A 19,272-nucleotide genomic window follows, 5' to 3' on the forward strand; every position below is an offset into this window, starting at 1 on the left:
AATAAAAGACTTTGACACTTTTGAAATGCTTGTAATTATACTTCAGTATTCCATAGTAACATCTGACAAAAATATCTAAAGACACTGAAGCAGCAAACTTTGTGGAAATTAATATTTGTGTCATTCTCAAAACCTTTGGCCACGACTGTATATGAAATGTATCAAATGACTTTATTGTTGCTATATAACTACTGTAAAATGTGTGTAGAATGGACATGTAACAACAAAAGAAAAATATGTAAAAACAAAGTTTATTTTTGTCCTCCGAAGAGGGGGGGTGGTGGATGAGCCCCCCCCAAAATTATAATGATAACTAAAACACACACACCGATAAAACTAGCACACACAGGCGTATGTGCAAACACACTAACAATCAGGCCACATCCTCAGGTCTTGAAGTGTTGTTACTTCCCTCTAGACTCACCACCCCCCACCAAGACCCAGGATCACTTCCCTCTAGACTCACCACCCCCCACCAAGACCCAGGATCACTTCCCTCTAGACCCCCCACCAAGGCTCACTTCCCTTTAGACTCACGACCCCCCACCAAGACTCACTTCCCTTTAGACTCACGACCCCCCCACCAAGACCCAGGATCACTTCCCTCTAGACTCACAACCCCCCACCAAGACTCACTTCCCTCTAGACCCCCCACCCCCCACCAAGACCCAGGATCACTTCCCTCTAGACCCCCCACCAAGGCTCACTTCCCTTTAGACTCACGACCCCCCACCAAGACTCACTTCCCTCTAGACCCCCCACCCCCCACCAAGACCCAGGATCACTTCCCTCTAGACCCCCCACCCCCCACCAAGGCTCACTTCCCTTTAGACTCACGACCCCCCACCAAGACCCAGGGTCACTTCCCTCTAGACCCCCCCACCCCCACCAAGACTCACTTCCCTCTAGACCCCCCACCAAGACCCAGGGTCACTTCCCTCTAGACCCCCCACCCCCCACCAAGACCCAGGGTTACTTCCCTCTAGACTCACCACCCCCACCAAGACCCAGGGTTACTTCCCTCTAGACTCACCACCCCCACCAAGACTCACTTCCCTCTAGACCCCCCACCCCCCACCAAGACCCAGGATCACTTCCCTCTAGACCCCCCACCCCCCACCAAGACCCAGGGTCACTTCCCTCTAGACCCCCCCACCCCCCACCAAGACTCACTTCCCTCTAGACCCCCCACCCCGACCCAGGATCACTTCCCTCTAGACTCACCACCCCCCACCAAGACTCACTTCCCTCTAGACCCCCCACCAAGACCCAGGGTCACTTCCCTCTAGACCCCCCACCCCCCACCAAGACCCAGGGTTACTTCCCTCTAGACTCACCACCCCCACCAAGACTCACTTCCCTCTAGACCCCCCACCCCCCACCAAGACCCAGGATCACTTCCCTCTAGACCCCCCACCCCCCACCAAGACTCACTTCCCTCTAGACCCCCCACCCCCCACCAAGACCCAGGATCACTTCCCTCTAGACCCCCCACCCCCCACCAAGACTCACTTCGCTCTAGACCCCCCACCAAGACCCAGGGTCACTTCCCTCTAAGCTCACCACCCCCCACCAAGACCCAGGCCAAATGGCCGTCCGCGAATCATGCGCTATTTACTTAACTAGGCAAGTCAGTTAAAAACAAATTCTTATTTACAATGACGGCCTACACCGGCCAACGCTGGGCAAATTTTGTGCCGCCCCTATGGGACTCCCAATCACGTCCGATTGTGATACAGCCTGGATTCTAACCAGGGTATCTGTAGTGACACCTCTAGCACTAAGATGCAGTGCCTTAGACCACTGCGCCACTCGGGAGCCCATTGGTGGTCAACAAAGGATGACTTGGTAGAAAGTAGGGTGATCTTGCATTCAGTATGTGCTAGAGAGAATGTTTGAGATAGTGAGTGAGTGGGTGTGTATGAACAGAGAACACGGCCTGACTTCTGCCCACAGAGAATGTGAAAAGCCACTTTTCTCGAAGGTACAGTCACTACTCAGATTTAAGAGTCCATAGGACCCTCTGTAATGCTTGTCCTGTCCTAACCTGTCCTGCCCGAACCGGTCCTGTTCTGTACTGTTCCCTAACCTGTCCTGTCCTAACCAGTCCTAACCCATCCTTTCCTAACATCTCCTGTCCTAACATGTCCCATCCTAACCTGCCCTGTCCTAATCTGTCCTGTTCTAACATGTTCTGTCCTGTCCTAACCTGTCCTGTCCTGTAGCTCCACTTTTTCCAATGCTACTTGGCTGTCTCTCTCCCTTTGCTTTTTCTCTGCTATGATGATGCAGAATATCCAACTATAGAATAGTAACAACTGACTTAAAAACAACATGTATAACACACAATTCTCTGTTGTATTAATTGCTCCTGTAAGTCGCTGGATAAGAGCGTTTGCTAAATGACTAAAATGTAAAAATCCAAGTTCAATGGTGCCGACACTGTACCTTGTGGTACGCCGGGCATTTAGGAAACTCTCTCTCTCTCGCACACGCACACACACAAAGGGGTCTCACCTGAGGATGCAGTAGCAGCTGTGGGCCCCCGAGGAGAGGCGGCAGAAGCCGAAGCGCTGCTTGCTCTCGATGTCCGTCAGAACAAAGGTGAAGTTCTGGCCCACTTGGCTCACCGACAGACTGCATCAGACAGAGAGGATGGGAAGCAATCAATCAAACAAATTTATCCATAAAGCAGTTTTTACATCAAAAGTCCTTTCAACAGTAATCTGGCCTAGAAAGAAGGGGAGGTAGAGAGAGAGAAGGAATTCGAGCAGGAGGAGAGAAAGAAAGAGGCCTTTTCAGACATGGCTTCTCGTTTTACACAAAGTCGTGCCCTTTAATGTTCTTTCTGTATAAAGGTGTCGTTATTATTGCTAGTGTTATCATCATTATCAGTATTAGCATCGTAGGTAGAGTACCTAGGGGCAACAGTCCATTTAGGAGGGTTGCTGGCTGAAAGCGTCCGCATAGTAGGTTAGGTTTGCTCCTAGCAGAACTCGGCTAGGTGGAGTGAATGTCTGTGCCTTGCATACTCCCTTAAATATTAGCTTGAATAACTAGAAAGAAGCGGCGATATTACTGTTTGTCTTCCTTGAGACGTCGAGATATAGAGTGCATTCGGAAAGTATTCAGACCCCTTGACTTTTTTCACATTTTATTACGTTACAGTCTTATTCTAAAATGGATCTAATATTTTTTTCCCTCATCAATCTACACACAATACCCCATAATGGCAAAGCGAAAAGAGGTTTTTGGAAATTTTTACTAATTTATAAAAAATGTCAAACAGAAATACCTTATTTACATAAGTATTCAGACCCTTTGCCACACTTAATTGAAGAATCCCTAATGTTGACCGACCAATCACTGACGAAGGGGCGTTGATTTCGGCTACCAAAAATATGTGTGCTCAAACAGCCAAAACAGACCCTGCCGAACACAAAAACATTACAAAATTTTGTCGTAATACAGTTGGGTCCGAAATGATTGACACCCTTAATAAATATAAGCAATAATGACTGTATAAAGTAAATTATTAAAATACTGAGCTATATTATATGCTAAAAAAATTGGGAAATTATATTATTTTATACTAATACAATTGCTCAGAGAAAGATGTTTTATTTTTTTTTGTTAAACAACATCTCGAAAGGTAGGGGTGTCAAAATGATTGACAACCATAAAGATTCTTATAAATTAAGTAGTAAAAAGTTGTATTTGGGCCCAAATTTCTAGCACGCAATGACTACATCAAGCTTATGGATGCATTTGCAGTTCGTTTTGGTTGTGTTTCACATTATTTTGTGCCCAATAGAAATGAACGACAAATAATGTATTATGTTATTTTGGAGTCACTTTTATTGTAAACACTTCTATATTAATGTGGATTCTACCACGATTATGGATAATCCTGAATGCATTGTGAATAATGATTAGTGAGAAAGTTAGAGGGTCAAAGATCATACCCCTAAGACATGCTAACCTCCCCTGTTATTGATAATGGTGAAGGTTAGCATGTCTTGGGGGTATGATATAAAATACTAACCTCCCCTGTTATTGATAATGGTGAAGGTTAGCATGTCTTGGGGGTATGATATAAAATACTAACCTCCCCTGTTATTGATAATGGTGAAGGTTAGCATGTCTTGGGGGTATGATATAAAATACTAACCTCCCCTGTTATTGATAATGGTGAAGGTTAGCATGTCTTGGGGGTATGATATAAAATACTAACCTCCCCTGTTATTGTAATGGTGAAGGTTAGCATGTCCTGGGGGTATGATCTTTGACCCTCTGTACTTTCTCACTCATCATTATTCACGATTCATTCAGGATTATCCAGATCACCTATTGGTCACAAAATAATCTGAAACACAACCAAAACAAACTCAAACGCATCCAAGTTTGTAATCACAAGCTTGATTTGATGTAGTCATTGTGTGCTAGGAATATGGGACCAAATACTACACTATTGACTACTTTATTTATAAGTATCTTTAGGGATGTCAATAATTTTGACCCCCAACTTTTTGAGAAAAAACGCATTACAAAACCTCTTTCTCTGAGCAATTGTATTAGTATAAAATAATTACATTTCCCAAATGTTTTTTTGCACACATATAGCTCAGTATTTAAATTATTTACTTTATACATTCATTATTACACATCTTTATCAAGGGTGTCAATCATTTTGTGCGCCACTGTATATGTAACTGTTTTCCACTGGGAAGCATACGGTAAGCTTGACTGTGTGCGCCACCCTATAGTAGTGAATGGCTGTGTGGATATGTGGGTGGCTGTGTGGATGTGTGGCATGGCCAGTAGCCGGGGTGACAAGAATGCCCTGAGTCGGCGTGTCACATGGCTAACTATAGAAGCCTAGCGGGCAGCCTCTCTCTCTCTCTCGTGTGACAAGAGGTCGGAATAATGGGCTGTGTGTGCGTGTGTGTGCACGTGCGTGCGTGTGTGCGCGTGCGTGCGTGTGTGTGTGGAGATGATAGTGAAGCTACTTCTGACCCATGGATTTCTCAACATGAGCAAGTAGAGCCAGTGTCAAGAGAAAGAGACGGACGCGGGAGGAAATGTCAAACAGCTTCACACACATACACAGTTTTCCTCCCACTCTCTGCCTCCCTGCCTTCTCCTCCATTGTATGTGTCACTCCTGTTGATATTGACTGGAGTGACTGCGGTCACCATGCGTGTGATTCCTCATCTCTCCTGTAGATGGCGATAGCACTCAGGGACTTCACTAGCACCAGAGTAGTGTTCTCTCTCTAATGATGCAGGTTGTAGCATATTGTGTGGAGACTGTGCATGTGTAAGAGGTGAGAACATTCAGTTTCCAAGTAACCAAACCATCTCTCTTGTTGTAGGTGTGATAACTGTCAAGCTAAGGAATAGGACAAGCTAGTGTGTAGCTGTGGAGTTAAAGCTGCAATATGTAACTTTTTGGGTGAACCAACCAAATTCAATGAGTTATAGATTTCATTCTTATTGAAAGCAAGTCTAAGAAGTTGTAGATAAGTTCTACGTGCGCTTTTCTATGCTTCCCGGTCTTGAGTTTTGTTTTTGCATCTTTTACTTTGGGTTTTGTACACCAGCTTCAAACTGTTGAAAATACAATATTTTGTGGTTATTCAAAATATATTTCACTGCGGTTCAGATGGTACAATGATTCTCTACACTATACCTGATATTTTGGCCCATAAACAGAAATGAGGCAAACTATTAGAATTTTAGCAACCAGGAAATGGTGGAGCGATTTCTGCATAGTGTACCTTTAAGTCACATACTGTATGTGTTGTCAGTCTGAGATACAAATTAACTATAGTATAATTTAGTATTAGTTTACTGCGACAAATTCTAAAATGTACTTTTGTACTTGGGGGGGGGGGGGCATTTGATAGGCCATAATAAAATAGTTAAAAGTAGCTCCCTCTCAACCAAGTGGGGGACAGGAGAGAGCTCGGGCCTAGCCACCAGCTGGGTTTGGTAAATCACACTCTGAAGAGACACATTACTTCCCTAGAGGGGTGGTGTGTGTGTGTGTTATGGGGGTCTAGGACCTTAAACTCTCCAAAAAGCTTCCGGAGAACACGGCTGCCGGCTGTGCGGCATTACAAACGACGAGAGGGGAGGGAGTGTGTGTGTGTGTGTTATAACAAACGTACCTGTCCACACTGAAGGGGAAGCAGAACTTGGGGACTGTCTGAAGAGTTTCCTGTTGGGGGAGAGAGAGAGAGAACAGAGAGAGAGAGAACAGAGAGAGAGAGAGAGAGAGAGAACATTTATACATCTAAAGGAGCCTATAAATCTAAGTATTAACTGCGCCACACCATATAACAGTGCATGGCCTGGAGAAATCAGAGACAGATGAGGGCAGAGGGCAGAGAATGAGGTGAAGGAAAATATCTATTAAGGTGTAAAGGGGGACAAAGAAAGGAGGGAGAGAAGGAGAAATAGAGGAAGGAGAGAGAGGAAGTAGAGGAGAGAAAGAAGGAGAGATAGAGGAAGTAGAGGAGAGAGAGACATTGACAGGAGGAGCGGGTCAATCAAAGACAATTGTACCGGCGAGGATTTAAAAAAAAATGGAAGAGTGGAGAAAAAGAAAAGAACACAATGGCAACAAATGAAGCCGGCGGTGGTGTGGTGGGAGTTTGGTTGAGGAGGTGGGTAGGGAGGGGTGTGTGTGTCTGAGCAGTGTTAACAGGGCCCTGGGGGGGGGGGGGGGGGGGGGGGCTGCCCCAACATATGGGCAACAGTGAAAGGGGAGCGAGCGGCAGGATCCAAGGGGACCAGCGGGGAACGGGTAGAGGGGGGTGGGTGGGGGATACTAGGGAGGCCAGGGGAATCACAGATCAGCATGGGGCAAGAGGTGAGGGGGAGAGGGGATAGAAGGCTGGCAGGCAGGGGCTTTGCCTGGCCACCTCTCTCTCTCTCAGCTGTGTCCCTCCAACACGGGGAGTCGGGGACCCCTGGATTAGGGCCCTGGGACTATGGGGAAACTAACAAAGACAGACAGAGGGGGAGGGAGAGAGAAGTGAGAGGAAGAGAAAGAAGGAATAGCGAGCGGACAGAGCAAAAAAAGGAAAAAGAGAGAGAGAAATAGTGGTGGAGTGAGAGAGCTATGTGATAGAGCAAGAAGTGAGGGGGAAAAAGAGGGAAAATTAAAGGTGGAGGGGTACAACGAGAGAGAGAGAGGTGCAGGGAGGGAGAGAGAGAGGAAGAGAGATGGGAAGAAAGCAAGAAAGTGGAGAGAAAGAGAGAGAATGAGTAACACAGGGGCCCAGGAGAGCTCAGACTAGCAACTAGGCCGGACAACAACAGAGCAGGCTGGGGCCTGGGTTTTTGGTAGACAGAGGAGAGAGTCATACCCAGCCAGGGTGCTCTCTGACCGTGCTCATTTTGGCAGCTATTTTAGGTTTAGTTTAAGTCTTAGTTTTAACATGTCTTTTAGTCTTACGGTAGTTACATTTTAGCCATTTCATCCTTCTTTAGTTTTAGTTATTCAGTCAACTAAAACTCTGGAGAATTGTTGTCTAGATTTAGTCACAGCCATTTTAGTCACATAATACTGAGTGCATTTTTTTCTATTAAATAATGAATATTTAGGCTACCTCTAACTTCCATCATGTGCACATTCAGATAGCGTTGTCCAACTAGGCCTACTATCTCCTGGTATACCTTAGCTGGCAACATTGCGGCAGATTGTAACCAATGCCGGCCGTAAATAAGCATATACGCTATAAAGCATTGGCTACAGATTAAACAATTTACAGCTCAGATTTTCTCCCCATCATAACCCTCAAGGAGGTAAATAACAGAGGTTTCCTTGAAAACGGGATAATTTGAGCTTTACAAAAATGCCTGAAGTATTACTGTACTCATAATAGTCAACATTTCTCATAGGAAAAAAGCAACTGTGGAGCGAGAGCGGCAACAGATGAATGAATAACAGTTCACACTGGAAAATAGAGTTTCTGATGTGATCAAAGAAAAAATAGCCTACATGAAAGTAAGAGAGAGTAAACATTGTTTCTAGTTGAGGTTATTTAGAGGTCCAGTGTCCTGCCTTCGCATCAGTACAAAAGATTGACGAGTGACTGAAGTGACCTCCTGGGAGCTGTGTGGGAGAGCTGCCCAGAAAAGCTCAATCAGACCATGCAACTGAAAGATGTCCATTCTGCCAATGAGAGGATTGCATGAAATATTCTGCATGCATGCTTCTGATTGGACAACATGGATAAAAAGGTTCACGTGAAATTAACTGTCCTTAGTCTCATGTGGAATTCTCGCCTCGTCACATTTTCGTCTACTAAAATATAAAGTAATTTGTAAGATAGTTTTTTCCCAGGGCATGTCGTCTTGTTATCGTCATAGTTTTAGCATGGAAAAATAGGTTGTTGACGAGTATTATTCGTCATAGTTATTGTTGACGAAATTAACACCACTCCCTGGTGGGCTACCACAGCCGTGTTGAGGCCCTGGCGGAACCAGATGGAGGGACAAACAAGAGTGCCAGGCAGCAGAGAGCTTCAAGCCTGTAGTCCCCCAAGACCTCCACCCCCGGGTGGACAACCAATTACTGACTCAGCTCACTGATCACCATGGCAGCAGATGAGGGTGAGTCGGTGGCACCTGGTGGGTGAGGCCTTGGCTACCATGATGCTTTGGGGCCGCCATGGGACGCGGTGGGCAGGTGGTGGTTCAGGTGTGGTGAAAAACAAGTGAAAGGTGAGAGGAGCGAGGTGTGATATAATAAAAAAGACTGGAGTTCACATTGGTGCGGCTGGCTGCAGTGTGTCAAGATGCAGTGCAGCTTGGCAGGGTCTTGTTTCGGAGGACGCACAGCTCTCGACCTTCGCCTCTCCCAAGTCCGTAGGGGAGTTGCAGCGATGGGACAAGATTGTAACTACCAACTGGATATCACCAAATTGGGGAGGAAAAAGGGGTAAAAAGTACAAAAAATAATAATAATTCAAGAGAGGGAGGTACAGGCACTGATGTAACTATGTCACCATGACAACAGCACATATATAGCATGCACATTCACACACATGCATTAAACACACACACATCTGTTATGAAACTGAGGAAGTTAAATAATAACACACCATTTTTAGTCAGTGAAACTGACCTCCAACTCTTATTCACTAGACCTCTCTACTAGTATAGCCAAGCCGTAAACTGTCATGATCCCTCTCAAAAGATTAGGCCAAACGACTTGACACAAACCGCAAACCTTCTACAGGCTAGCTGAGGAGACAGCTTTGTGACAGTTTATAAGGGTTTGAATCAAGTGTTTTCCCTTGGCTTGAATTCCCTGCTCTGAAAGCAGGTTGACGTTTATTGTCATGAGTCTTGTCCTGGAGGCAGAACTAAGCATTTTCCTCTTAGATAGGCCAGCTGCAAAGTCAAAATTGGCTACATTGTAAAAATAGCTTTTTGGTCTTAATTTAAGGTTAGGGTTAGGCATTAGGGTTAGCAGTGTGGTTAAATGTTAGGGTTAAGGTTAGTTTGTGAGGTTACTTTGTGACTGTGCCAGCTAGTGACCACTGAATAGCTGCCTCCAAAACAAGATTTGTGGCAAGAAACGCGAACCTGCGGTCTGAAAGGGCAAAGCTAGTCTGATGGTTACTGACTCACTCCTATGACTAACATGGGCTTATGAAGCTGGCCGGTTCCATTTAGCAACAAACAGTTCCAGTCAGGGCCTGAGTCATGGCCTGAGTCACCCAAGACTGAACCCACACACCCCTCAGGGAATATGAGACTGAACCCACACACCCCTCAGGAAATATGAGACTGAACCCACACACCCCTCAGGGAATATGAGACTGAACCCACACACCCCTCAGGGAATATGAGACTGAACCCACACACCCCTCAGGGAATATGAGACTGACCCACACACCCCTCAGGGAATATGAGACTGAACCCACACACCCCTCAGGAAACATAAGACTGAACCCACACACCCCTCAGGAAATATGAGACTGAACCCACACACCCCTCAGGAAATATGAGACTGAACCCACACACCCCTCAGGGAATATGAGACTGAACCCACACACCCCTCAGGAAATATGAGACTGAACCCACACACCCCTCAGGGAATATGAGACTGAACCCACACACCCCTCAGGAAACATGAGACTGAACCCACACACCCCTCAGGAAACATGAGACTGAACCCACACACCCCTCAGGAAACATGAGACTGAACCCACACACCCCTCAGGGAATATGAGACTGAATCCACACACCCCTCAGGAAATATGAGACTGACCCACACACCCCTCAGGAAATATGAGACTGACCCACACACCCCTCAGGAAACATGAGACTGACCCACACACCCCTCAGGAAATATGAGACTGAACCCACACACCCCTCAGGGAATATGAGACTGAATCCACACACCCCTCAGGAAATATGAGACTGACCCACACACCCCTCAGGAAATATGAGACTGACCCACACACCCCTCAGGAAACATGAGACTGACCCACACACCCCTCAGGAAATATGAGACTGAACCCACACACCCCTCAGGAAATATGAGACTGACCCACACACCCCTCAGGAAATATGAGCCTGAACCCACACACCCCTCAGGAAATACAAATCATAGGGTTGCCAGATTCTGAAAATTCTCAAAGATTTCATGTATAATTCCTCTTACCATCATTAGAAAAATCTCTCAAAATGCAGAATTCTGGGAGATTATGGTTCAGGTCAAACCTAAGGTTGGCATTGGCAATCCTACAGCCTAGGCTGTAAACAATCACAGAATGATGAACCATTCACTGAGGGCCTTTCAGGATAGCAAGGCAAGATAGGCTATTAGCCTAAGTAGTGGTAGGCTAAATATTAAGATCATTCTTTCAAATCTGGAATTGAATTATAATTACATTTCTCTAACATTGTGCACAAATTCTGTGACCTCAAGACTTTCTAACGACAAGTTCATCATGTTCTATTCTCATCTTCATTTCAATTGATTTAAGCTCTTCTGACTCCCTTTCATTTCCCCAAGCCTGGCTAATACAAGACTCCCAACAGAAACACAATACAGAAAACTCCAGGTGCTTTACCCTGTCAATACCATTCCCAACTCCAGGTGCTTTACCCTGTCAATACCATTCCCAACTCCAGGGGCTTTACTCTGTCAATACCATTCCCAACTCCAGGGGCTTTACTCTGTCAATACCATTCCCAACACCAGGGGCTTTACACTGTCAATACCATTCCCAATACCAGGGGCTTTACCCTGTCAATACCATTCCCAATACCAGGGGCTTTACCCTGTCAATACCATTCCCAACTCCAGGTGCTTTACCCTGTCAATACCATTCCCAACTCCAGGGGCTTTACTCTGTCAATACCATTCCCAACACCAGGGGCTTTACACTGTCAATACCATTCCCAATACCAGGGGCTTTACCCTGTCAATACCATTCCCAATACCAGGGGCTTTACCCTGTCAATACCATTCCCAACTCCAGGTGCTTTACCCTGTCAATACCATTCCCAATACCTGGGGCTTTACCCTGTCAATACCATTCCCAATACCAGGGGCTTTACCCTGTCAATACCATTCCCAACTCCAGGGGCTTTACCCTGTCAATACCATTCCCAACTCCAGGGGCTTTACTCTGTCAATACCATTCCCAACACCAGGGGCTTTACACTGTCAATACCATTCCCAATACCAGGGGCTTTACCCTGTCAATACCATTCCCAATACCAGGGGCTTTACCCTGTCAATACCATTCCCAATACCAGGGGCTTTACTCTGTCAATACCATTCCCAATACCAGGGGCTTTACCCTGTCAATACCATTCCCAACTCCAGGGGCTTTACTCTGTCAATACCATTCCCAACACCAGGGGCTTTACACTGTCAATACCATTCCCAACACCTGGGGCTTTACCCTGTCAATACCATTCCCAACTCCAGGTGCTTTACCCTGTCAATACCATTCCCAACACCAGGGGCTTTACACTGTCAATACCATTCCCAACACCTGGGGCTTTACCCTGTCAATACCATTCCCAACTCCAGGTGCTTTACCCTGTCAATACCATTCCCAATACCTGGGGCTTTACCCTGTCAATACCATTCCCAACTCCAGGGGCTTTACCCTGTCAATACCATTCCCAACACCAGGGGCTTTACACTGTCAATACCATTCCCAACACCTGGGGCTTTACCCTGTCAATACCATTCCCAACTCCAGGTGCTTTACCCTGTCAATACCATTCCCAATACCAGGGGCTTTACCCTGTCAATACCATTCCCAACACCAGGGGCTTTACCCTGTCAATACCATTTCTAATTAATCATTGTAATAATGATTCAACAGCTGAGAGTTATGGGGGGAAGGGGGGTTGCACCTGGTCCATCTCCACCCCTCTACTTCAGATCCGTCTGTCATTCCACTCCTCCTATCTACTGGGATGGGGAGGCGCCGATCACTCGTTCTCACCAGAGAATGGGGTTTAGTTATTTAATTTCCCATAAAACTAATTGCATTTAAAGAAATATGTCAAAATGGATTTGATCTTACTATAAGTCTAAGTCTTCTAAGGATTGGTCTTAGTGCAGTTCCCCTGTACATGACAAACACCTGCCTATGGCAGGAAATGTTGTTGTTTTTGTTGTTGACATTTGAAACGGATAAATGATGTGTATATTTGTGATGCGACTGGGAGGGGAGTCAGAATGGAAGGATGAGTTGGCACTGTGAGGCCAAGCACTCCGCTTACTTTTTGAATGTGTGTTACATGCATACAAAACTGAGACACACACACACACATTCAGGTAAAAACTAGAAACACATGCAAATACAGTATGTATATTAAATTAAGTAGTGCATTACATAGCCTCCTAATAAAACAACAAGGATTTAAAACACTTGCAAACAGCACACTAGAACAGCACACTAGAAAAGGCAGATGAAAGGCTGAGACATCTACGCCCTCACAAAACAACAAACTAAAGGTGAAAACATACAGCAGAGAAACTTATAAACCAATAAAACTTCTGTCATTTTAAGTGGTATCATACACAATTCTAATAGTCACTAGACTATGTAGTAGTAGTATTAATAGCAGAAGTAGCCAAGCACTTGCATAGGAAAGCATCTATTAGAATTCGTCACTCAGAATGATGCAGAGAAGCTATTTCACAGAAATGATGGGGTTGTTCGTTTTAACAAGTGCATATGTCGTCATGTGTCCGGAGAGCAATAATCGTCCATCATTATTTAGGCACAGGGACGGCTTAGCCATTCAGCCCCAGGAATAGGAAACAGATTTCGAAGGGGGGGAGGTGGATGGAGGGATGTAGTGTGTGTGTGTGCCCTGTCCCCGAGTGCAAGTTGTCGTGCGATTTGCCTTATTGCCCCCCCCCCCCCCCCCCCCCCCCCACTAAACCCCTGTGGACTACACCTTAGTTTTAATTGCTGTAACTTCCCCCACCCCCCAGCCCTCTCTTGCCCAACCTCATAACAGCTATACTGGTGGGATAGTGGTGTGTGTGTGTGTGTGTGTGTGTGTGTGTGTGTGTGTGTGTGTGTGTGTGTGTGTGTGTGTGTGTGTGTGTGTGTGTGTGTGTGTGTGTGTGTGGTTGGTTGGTTGTCGGAGCTGAGCTCTGTGCTACCCTGACACTTCCTGCCTCCCTGGCTGGGACTCGCCACACCTGGGGCCTCCCCTTCCCAGAGACTCCAACCTGGCAACCCAACCCCCCTCCATCTCTGAACTCCAACCTGGCAACCCAACCCCCCTTCCATCTCTGAGCTCCAACCATCCAACCCTCCTTTTCACTCAGTACATCAAACCCATCTGACATACTGCCTCGCAGCACTTATTCTCCAGACCCTGCCTGCTAACATCAATGGGGCCAGAGGGGTTGTGGGGAGTGGAGCGATGGTAGCTCATAGGGGCTTGGTGGACTTACCTCCAGCCTCGATGGGCTCAGTTTGGCCACAGATAATTGGGCCCAGGAACGGTTCCCTGACAAGACGGTCACATTCTCACACAGGCATGTAGGGGCACACACACACCCACAATGTTCACACACACACACACACACGCACACACACACACATGCACAAACACACTCGACCACACATTTTTACTTCCCCAAACTAAATGAGATGGAGGGGGGCCGGATGGATGAAGGGGAGACGGACAATCTTCTGTGTCTCCGAGTCTCTATTCCCTTCAGCACTTCACAGGGTCTCCTTCCACTGCACACCTCCCAATCACTCACTGCCCTCACAGGGTCTCCTTCCACTGCACACCTCCCAATCACTCACTGCCCTCACAGGGTCTCCTTCCACTGCACACCTCCCAATCACTCACTGTCCTCACAGGGTCTCCTTCCACTGCACACCTCCCAATCACTCACTGCCCTCACAGGGTCTCCTTCCACTGCACACCTCCCAATCACTCACTGCCCTCACAGGGTCTCCTTCCACTGCACACCTCCCAATCACTCACTGCCCTCACAGGGTCTCCTTCCACTGCACACCTCCCAATCACTCACTGCCCTCACAGGGTCTCCTTCCACTGCACACCTCCAAATCACTCACTGCCCTCACAGGGTCTCCTTCCACCGCACACCTCCCAATCACTCACTGCCCTCACAGGGTCTCCTTCCACTGCACACCTCCCAATCACTCACTGCCCTCACAGGGTCTCCTTCCACTGCACACCTCCCAATCACTCACTGCCCTCACAGGGTCTCCTTCCACTGCACACCTCCCAATCACTCACTGCCCTTACAGGGTCCCCTTCCACCGCACACCTCCCAATCACTCACTGCCCTTACAGGGTCTCCTTCCACCGCACACCTCCCAATCACTCACTGCCCTCACAGGGTCTCCTTCCACTGCACACCTCCCAATCACTCACTGCCCTCACAGGGTCTCCTTCCACTGCACACCTCCCAATCACTCACTGCCCTTACAGGGTCTCCTTCCACCGCACACCTCCCAATCACTCACTGCCCTTACAGGGTCTCCTTCCACCGCACACCTCCCAATCACTCACTGCCCTCACAGGGTCTCCTTCCACCGCACACCTCCCAATCACTCACTGCCCTTACAGGGTCTCCTTCCACCGCACACCTCCCAATCACTCACTGCCCTCACAGGGTCTCCTTCCACCGCACACCTCCAACTCACTCACTGCCCTTACAGGGTCTCCTTCCACTGCACACCTCCCAATCACTCACTGCCCTCACAGGGTCTCCTTCCACTGCACACCTCCCAATCACTCACTGCCCTCACAGGGTCTCCTTCCACCGCACACCTCCCAATCACTCACTGCCCTTACAGGGTCTCCTTCCACCGCACACCTCCCAATCACTCACTGCCCTCACAGGGTCTCCTTCCACTGCACACCTCCCAATCACTCACTGCCCTCACAGAGTCTTTACGCACGTATTCAAGTTCCAACAATAATAAAACCTCAGTAGCAACAAAATGTGGCCACCACATAAAAAGAGAAAACGCTGCAGTATGAAATGTTGATCTTGTTGTTGTTTTAAAAAAAGTGATAATAGCAAATGTACACACACAGTTTATTAAGTACACCCATCTAGTATCGGGTCGGACCCCCGCTTTGCCTCCAGAACATACTGAATTCTTTGAGGGGATGTAAATGTTGCTCAATTGGTATTGTGTGTATTCATGTGTATTGCTAGATATTACTGCACTGTTGGAGCTAGGAGCACAATATTTTAGCTACACCCGCAATAACATCTGCTAAATGTGTATGCGACCAATACAATTTGATTTTGATCAAGGGACCTAACGTGTGCCATGAAAACATTCCCTACACCATTGCACCACTGCCACCAGCCTGTACCATTGACACCAGGCAGGATGGGGCCATGGACTCATGCTGCTTACACCAAATCCTGACTCTACCATCAGCAGGACGCAACTATCTTGCGTGAAAAGCCCAGGAGGCTGGACATTTCTGAGATACTGGAACCGGCGCGCACTGGCACCGACGATCATACCACGCTCAAAGTCGCTTAGGTAACTGAATGTCTCGATGCCTGTCTGCCTGTTTTATATAGCAAGCCACGGCCAAGTGACTCACTGTCTGTAGGAGCGAATCAATTTCTTGAACGGGGTGGTGTACCTAATAAACTGGCCACTGAGTGTCCATAATAGCAAATAACGATAAAAAACATGCCACTGTAATAAAAGTAAACAAATAATCACAAAAGGGGGGATTTATGACCAATCCAGTAATTATAAAGTGTGTGTGTGTGTGTGTGTGTGGGGGGGGGGGGGGGGGGGGGGACATTTCAATGAGATAGAGAGCATTTCTATGAGACATCCGCAGTCGACTCATGAAATGCTTTAATAAAAGGCAGCCATATTGCTACTTCATTAGGAGGAGGACGGTGCTGTGCAAACAGAGCAGAGCGCCGAGGCCCCTCATTAGCTGTAATACCACAGGCAGCACTCTCATTTGTCTCAATGAGACCCCTTTTATACAGTTATGGATTTTAAATTACTACCAGCGCAGCCACTCTGCAAAAAGGCACGGTGTCAGCACTTCACCCCACAGTGTGGACAGATGACATGAAAAATAATGAAAAAAATGATGAAAAGGGAAGACAGAAATCAAACAACGACAACAAACAAAACAACAAGTCATTAGCTGGCACACCGTGTTCGCGGATGGATGAAGCGCAACCTCGTTGTTATTTTTCTGGCGTTCTCCAAATGTCTCCAAAAGTCAGTGCCTTTAGGAGATAGAGACAGGAAAATAGCAGTGTACTCTGGAGAATTGCACGTCACAAGGAGAACGTCGACTTGAGTAAAATTTCTATTGCAATTGTTCAGGTTTTATTGCAATGGGCCCTGAAGTGAACTAGGCTTTCTGGGGCTATGAAGCTGAAGTCCTGACTCCTCCAATTATCCCATCACTTTCACAGTCGCCTTCAAAGTAGATTCAATTATATTAACTAGAAGATACCCAACTAGATATAACTAGATTAACATATGATTTAATATAGAGGGTTGCCAGGTGACCTACGATGCCTCCTGGCGGCCATGTTGGAAGACAAATAAATCAATTCTTTCGACAACAACAGCTAAGTGGCTACTCCAAGCTGCATGATAACAATGCCTAAAACTACTTGATTAATTACCATGGTCAATTTCTGTGCCGTATTTGGATGCTCTAACAAGGCAGGAAAGACAACTGATAAAAAAAGATACCTTTTTCCCCGTCAAGACCTGAACCCAGACAGTTGTCAGTACAGGGTCTGCTCCGATCATTTCATCAATGGTAAGTCTAATTTCAAGTTTAGTTTAGCTGTTATGCCACCCAGATGTTAACAACAAGATTAAGTTGGCCAACATTAGAGCTAGATAGCTTGTAGTCTAGCTATCTAGCATGCCTCTCTCTCATAGGCGGCGAGTGAGTTTGAAGTTTGGGGGAAGCTACACTATGCAGTGCCTTCGGACAGTATTCAGACTTTTTCCACATTTTCTTAGGTTACAGCCTTATTATAAAATGTATTAAATTGTTTTATTTTCTCATCAATCTCCAGAGATGTTCGATCGGGTTCAAGTCCAGGCTCTGGCTGGGCCAATCAAGGACATTGAGAGACTTGTCCCAAAGCCACTCCTGTGTTGTCTTGGCTATGTGCTTAGGGTCGTTCTCCTGTTGGAAGGTGAACCTTCGCCCCAGTCTGAGCTAGTCTCCCAGTCCCTGCAACTGAAAAACATCCCCACAGCATGATGCTGTTTCTCATGTTCTGAGAGTCCTTTAGCGTTTTGGCAAACTCCAAGCGGGCTGTCATGTGCCTTTTACTGAGGAGTGGCTTCCATCTGCCCACGCTACCATAAAGGCCTAATTGGTAGACTGCTGCAGAGATGGTTGTCCTTCCGGAAGGTTCTCCCATTTCCACAGAAGAACTCTAGAGCTCTGTCAGAGTGACCATCGGGTTCTTGGACCAAGGCCCTTCTCCCCCGATTGCTCAGTTTGGCCGGGCGGACAGCTCTAGGAAGTCTTGGTGGTTCCAATCAATAATTAATTTAAGAATGATGGAGGCCACTGTGTTATTGGGGAGCTTCATTGTTGCATAAATGTTTTGGTACCCTTCCCCAGTTCTGTGCCTCAACACAATCCTGTCTCGGAGCTCTACGGACAATTCCTTCGACATCATGGCTTGGTTTTTGCTCTGACAAGCACTGTCAACTGTGGGACCTTATATAGACAGGTGTGTGCCTTTCCAAATCATGTACAATCAATTGAATTGACCACAGGTGGACTCCAATCAAGTTGTAGAAACATCTCAAGGATAATCAATGGAAACAGGATGCATCTGAGCAAAATTTCGAGTCTCATAGCAAAGGGTCTGAATAATCACGTAAATAAGGTATACGTTTTTTGTTTTTAATACATTTGCAAAAATTTCTAAAAACCTGTTTTCACATTGTCATTATGGGGTATTGTGTATAGATTGCTGAGGAATGATTTAAATCATTTTAGAATAAGGCTGTAACGTAATCTGGAAAAAGTCTGAATACTTTCCGAAGGCACTGTCTATACAAAAGTATGTGGACACCCCTTCAAATTAGTGTATTTCGGCTATAACAACCACACCCGTTGCTGACAGGTGTATAAAATAGAGCACACAGCCATGCAATCTCCTTAGACAAACATTGTCAGTAGAATGGCCTTACGGAAGAGCTCAGTGGCATTTAACGTGGCACAGTCATAGAATGCCACCTTTCCAACAAGTCAGTACGTCAACTTTCTGCCCTGCTAGAGCTGCCCCGGTCAACTGTAAGGGCTGTTATTGTGATGTGGAAACATCTAGGAGCAACAGTGGCTCAGCCGCGAAGTGATAGGCCCCTCAAGCTCACAGAACGGGACCGCCGAGTGCTGAAGACCATAAAAAATAGTTTGTTCTTGGTTGCAACACTCACTACAGAGTTCCTCTGGAACCAACGTCAGCACAAGAACTGTTCGTCAGAAGCTTCATGAAATGGGTATCCATGGCCGAGCAGATGCACATAGGCCTAAGATCACCATGCCAAGTGTCGGCTGGAGTGGTGTAGAGCTCGCCGCCATTGGACTCTGGAGCAGTGGAAACATGTTCTCTGGAGTGATGAAGCACACTTCACCATCTGGCAATCTGACGGACTAATCTGGGTTTGGCGGATGCCAAAAGAACACTAACTGCCCGAATCCATAATACCAACTGCAAAGTTTGGTGGAGGAGGAA

The 19,272-nt window shown here is 46.6% G+C and overlaps 1 protein-coding gene across 4 annotated transcripts in view; it reads right to left on the bottom strand.

Moving 5' to 3' along the window:
• dennd1a (DENN/MADD domain containing 1A) overlaps positions 1-19,272 on the bottom strand; it is a 160,575-nt gene that overhangs the window by 100,712 nt on the left and 40,591 nt on the right. For all 4 annotated transcript variants that reach the window (XM_038969959.1, XM_038969957.1, XM_038969958.1 and 1 more), the window contains exons 4-5: positions 6,173-6,222; positions 2,518-2,637 (exon numbers count right to left, since the gene is read on the bottom strand). In XM_038969959.1, coding sequence (XP_038825887.1) covers positions 2,518-2,637; positions 6,173-6,222 — 170 coding nt within the window. The remainder of the gene's footprint in view (positions 1-2,517; positions 2,638-6,172; positions 6,223-19,272) is intronic.

Source organism: Salvelinus namaycush, chromosome 31, assembly GCF_016432855.1.
Source record: "Salvelinus namaycush isolate Seneca chromosome 31, SaNama_1.0, whole genome shotgun sequence".
Classification (NCBI taxonomy): domain Eukaryota; kingdom Metazoa; phylum Chordata; class Actinopteri; order Salmoniformes; family Salmonidae; genus Salvelinus; species Salvelinus namaycush.